The sequence below is a fragment of the Carlito syrichta genome, unplaced genomic scaffold, assembly GCF_000164805.1.
Source record: "Carlito syrichta isolate Samal-C Ts95f unplaced genomic scaffold, Tarsius_syrichta-2.0.1 Scaffold89767, whole genome shotgun sequence".
Taxonomy (NCBI): Eukaryota; Metazoa; Chordata; class Mammalia; order Primates; family Tarsiidae; genus Carlito; species Carlito syrichta.
In genome coordinates this window covers 226,888-230,491 of record NW_007033863.1, presented here as the reverse complement: position 1 = coordinate 230,491, position 3,604 = coordinate 226,888, and the positions used below count along the sequence as shown (strand labels likewise).

At 54.7% G+C, this 3,604-nt stretch overlaps 2 protein-coding genes across 3 annotated transcripts in view; both read left to right on the top strand.

Moving 5' to 3' along the window:
• AKAP8L (A-kinase anchoring protein 8 like) overlaps positions 1 to 2,957 on the top strand; it is a 36,414-nt gene extending 33,457 nt beyond the window's left edge. Inside the window, exons 13-14 of one of the 2 annotated variants that reach the window (XM_008058411.1) lie at positions 2,393 to 2,488; positions 2,575 to 2,957. In XM_008058411.1, coding sequence (XP_008056602.1) covers positions 2,393 to 2,488; positions 2,575 to 2,883 — 405 coding nt within the window. In that variant the 3' untranslated portion in view covers positions 2,884 to 2,957. The remainder of the gene's footprint in view (positions 1 to 2,392; positions 2,489 to 2,574) is intronic. The other variant, XM_021712448.1, reaches the window with a different exon arrangement.
• A 265-nt stretch (positions 2,958 to 3,222) lies between these two features.
• Positions 3,223 to 3,604, top strand: part of AKAP8 (A-kinase anchoring protein 8) — a 20,004-nt gene continuing 19,622 nt past the window's right edge. The window contains exon 1 of the mRNA XM_008058393.2: positions 3,223 to 3,307. Coding sequence (XP_008056584.1) covers positions 3,289 to 3,307 — 19 coding nt within the window. The 5' untranslated portion in view covers positions 3,223 to 3,288. The remainder of the gene's footprint in view (positions 3,308 to 3,604) is intronic.

Sequence of the window (3,604 nt, the reverse complement as noted above, 5' to 3'; positions counted from 1 at the left end):
GGATCACTGGAGCCCAGCAGGTCGAGGCTGCAGTGGCTGGGAGCGGCCACTGCACTCGTCTGGGCGACAGAGTGAGACTCCAACTAAAAAAAAATTCCCGTTCCAAGCATTTTGGATAAGGGATACTCAGTCTGTATTAAATCTAGAAATTTTAAATTTGAAAAATAAATCCAAGATCAGAAAATACTTAGAAGATTATTTGTTTACTTTGAGGTTAAAGGAAGCCTTCCTGAGCAAGCTAGGAAACCCAGAGGCCAAAAAAGGAGTTGACCTCAGAAACACTGGGCTGCTTTTAGAGCACTGAGAGTCACTGGTGGGCTGAGTTACACTGGGAGGCAGCATACTTCCTTTTCTGTTTCATGCACAGCAGAAATATCCAGCAGCAATAATAGTCAATGCTGATGGGCAGGCAGGAGGACTGGTTCATTGTTTTAATACAGGTGGAGGAAGCATGATTTGAAAAATTTCTGCAGAGTAATTGGGCCCTATCATTTTGGGGGAACCTGTTTGGTTAGAATTAAAAGCACCAACATTAAAATTTATAAATGTATTCTGATGATGTTTAGTTATTGTGGCAAAAATCTGAAAACAACGTAAATATTTCTCAGTTGGGAGAATTTGTGGTGTGTTCATCTCTGCATCCTGAAGGAGAATAATATGTTGGCAAATGAGAGAGTTGCTGAGGAATGGGGTCTGTAGCAGTATCCCAATTGTGTATCTGACTTGTTATGATCATGCACGAGGTCTGTTAACATCCCCCCCCCCCCAGTAGAGAAAATGTGCTAAGAAAAAAAATGAAGGTGAGGGACAGGGGTAGAAACAGCAAGTTAGATTGCTTTCTGAAACATATAGAGTGGCTGGCTGGGGCTCAGTAGGGCTCCTGGTAATGGGCTCTCTCACCCCACCAAAAATGCCATCTTTCTGCTTATGACTTTCTATTTTTATTTATGTATTCCTATTTTTAATTTTTTGTTGTATAGATGGTGGGGTACAAATCAGTCATAAGTGGTGTAGGTACAGGTGAAGTTTGGGCCTCCCACTGGCCTTCACTTCACCTGGATTAGGACCAGGCACCCTTATTGATTTTATGTCACACTCCCTCCGCCCCCCAATTTGGCAGTGTCCTGCTACTGCCAATCCCTTTCTTGCTGCATTATGATAGGTGCTGAGGGCCCACTTATGAGTGAGATCATGTGGTACTCAGTACTTTGTTTCTGTGATAGATCACTGAGTATGATAGACTTGCTTATGGCTTTTTTTTTTTTTTGAGTTGGAGTCGCACTTGGTCACCCAGACTGGAGGCTCCCGGCCACCGCAGCCTCGACCTGCTGGGGGTTCCGGCGATCCTTCCGCCTCAGCCTTCCGAGTAACCAGAATTACACCACGTCCAGCTACCACACCCAGCTGAATTTTTGATTTATTGTAGAGATGAGGTCTCGCTGCCCAGGCGGTTCTCGAACCCGCGGGCTCAGGCAATCCACTCACCTCAGCCTCCCAAAGGCGCGGGATGACAGGCTGAGCCACCGAGCCCGGCGCTTATGGCTTTTTAATATGGAAGTGAGAATTACCTGTATTCCCACCAAGAGGAAATTACTCTGTAAATCCTTCCAGACAAAACGCGCCTCTGTTATGCTACAATCTATTTAACCAGTTCTCCACCGAAGAACAGTTATGTGTTTACCCATTTTTTACCACGACACCCGGTGTGCGTGTTTCCAATCCTTAAATTCAGTATAGATTCTGGAAAGAAATTACTGAGACAGATTTTTACTTTTGGTAATATTCTGTCAAAACTGCTTTCTTCAATCCTGCATTACGGGAGTGACTTTTCATCTTTGAAATTATGGGAATAAAGGAATATATAGTTTGAGTTTTACTGGTTTGTTTTTGAGTTGGAGTCTCTCACACAGGCTGGAGTACAGTGGCACGCTCATGGCTACGGCAGCCTCAACCTGCTGGGTTTAGGCGATCCTTCCGCCTCGGTCTTCCAAGTAGCTGGAACTATAGGTCGCGCTCGGCTAATTTTTTGATTTGTTGTAGAGATGAGGTCTCGCCATGTTGCCCAGGCTGGTCTCAAACCCATGAGCTCAGGCTGTCCTCTAGTCTTCGCCTTCCAAAGTGTTCGGATTACAGGCGTGAGCCATCGTCCCCGGCCAAAAGGACATACATCGTTTAAATACACCGAACATTAGCACTCCTGCTTTTACGTCCTCCCCCCTGTGGCTCCTCCTTGCTAATCATGGTTCCATGCTTGTAGCATGGCCCTTCGCTGGCGGGGCTGAATCCGTGGTGGTGCGTGGGTGCAGAGGGCCCCGCTGATCCGGTGGGGTGGGGGGTGGGGGCTTGCCGGCACCGGGAGCCGCTTCTCCAGCCCCTTCTGCCCTGCCCGCAGCTCATGATGGAGCAGTCCAAGAAGTCCTCGCTCATGGTGGCCCGCAGTATCCTCAACAACAAGCTCATCAGCAAAAAGCTGGAGCGCTACCTGAAGGTGAGGCGTGGGCCTCGGCCTATCCCTGTCCCCAGCCTTGTCCCCACATATCCTCTCCCCATCATTGTACGCGCCTCTTCCCACAGGGCGAGAACCCTTTCACTGACAGCCCGGAGGAAGAGAAGGAGCAGGAAGAGGCTGAGGGTGGCGTCCTGGACGAGGGGCCGCAGGGCGAAGCCGCAGGGGTCTCGGAGGGTGCAGAGGGCACGCCGGCGCCACCCCCTGTGCCCCCAGAGCCGGCCCCCGGGGCCGTGTCTCCGCCTCCGCCGCCGCCCCCTGAGGAAGAGGAGGAGGGCGCTGTGCTTCTGCTGGGAGGCGCGCTGCAGCGCCAGATCCGCGGCATCCCGGGCCTCGACGTGGAGGACGACGAGGAGGGCGGCGGGGGCACCCCGTGAAGCGGGTCCGGGACAGGCGTGGCTCGCGTGGCCGAGGCTGGAAGCCGAACCTAATAAAGTCCTTCCGCCCCACCCTACCCTGGTTTATCTGTTAGTGGGCGGGCGGGAAGGGAGCTGGGAGCGCGCGGAAGGGAGGGGCGGGGCGCGCCAGCGCGTGGGCTGGGGCCTCGGGCACCACGTCTTGACCACAACTCCCGAGATGCTGAGCATGTCGGGCCCGAGCAACCCGAAAGGCGAGCTGGGAAGGCAGGGGGCGGGCCCTCCGCCAAGGACAGCCAGTGGCGGCGCGCGGAAGGAGTGACGCAGGGCGCCTGCTCTTCCAGTAGCAGGCAGCGGGGCTGCGTTGAGCGCATGCGTCCGGCGGCCGCCTAGAAAAAGGAGCTGCTGGCGGGCCGCGTCGAAGACATGGAGCAGTGCTACGGAGGTTGGTGTCGGCTGCTCGGCGCGGAGCGGGGTGGGGAGGTGCTGTGTGGTCAACGCAGCCGCCGCCGCGCAGTGGGCCGCGGGCCGGGGCCTTGGTTCCCAGCACAGTTGAAACTCGGCCTTGTGGAGGGGGGACCGGGGCGCGCGCGCCGTTTGTTGGGCTCTAGCGCCGTCTCTCCCGGCGTGCCGCGTGCGGATTAGCCGCCGATGCCCGTGGAGGGTTTCGCGGGGCTTCGGGGGGGCGCCTTGGGTGTTCCAGGCTCTTTCTGCCCCGCAGCCCCGGCGGGGCCCGCTCCTG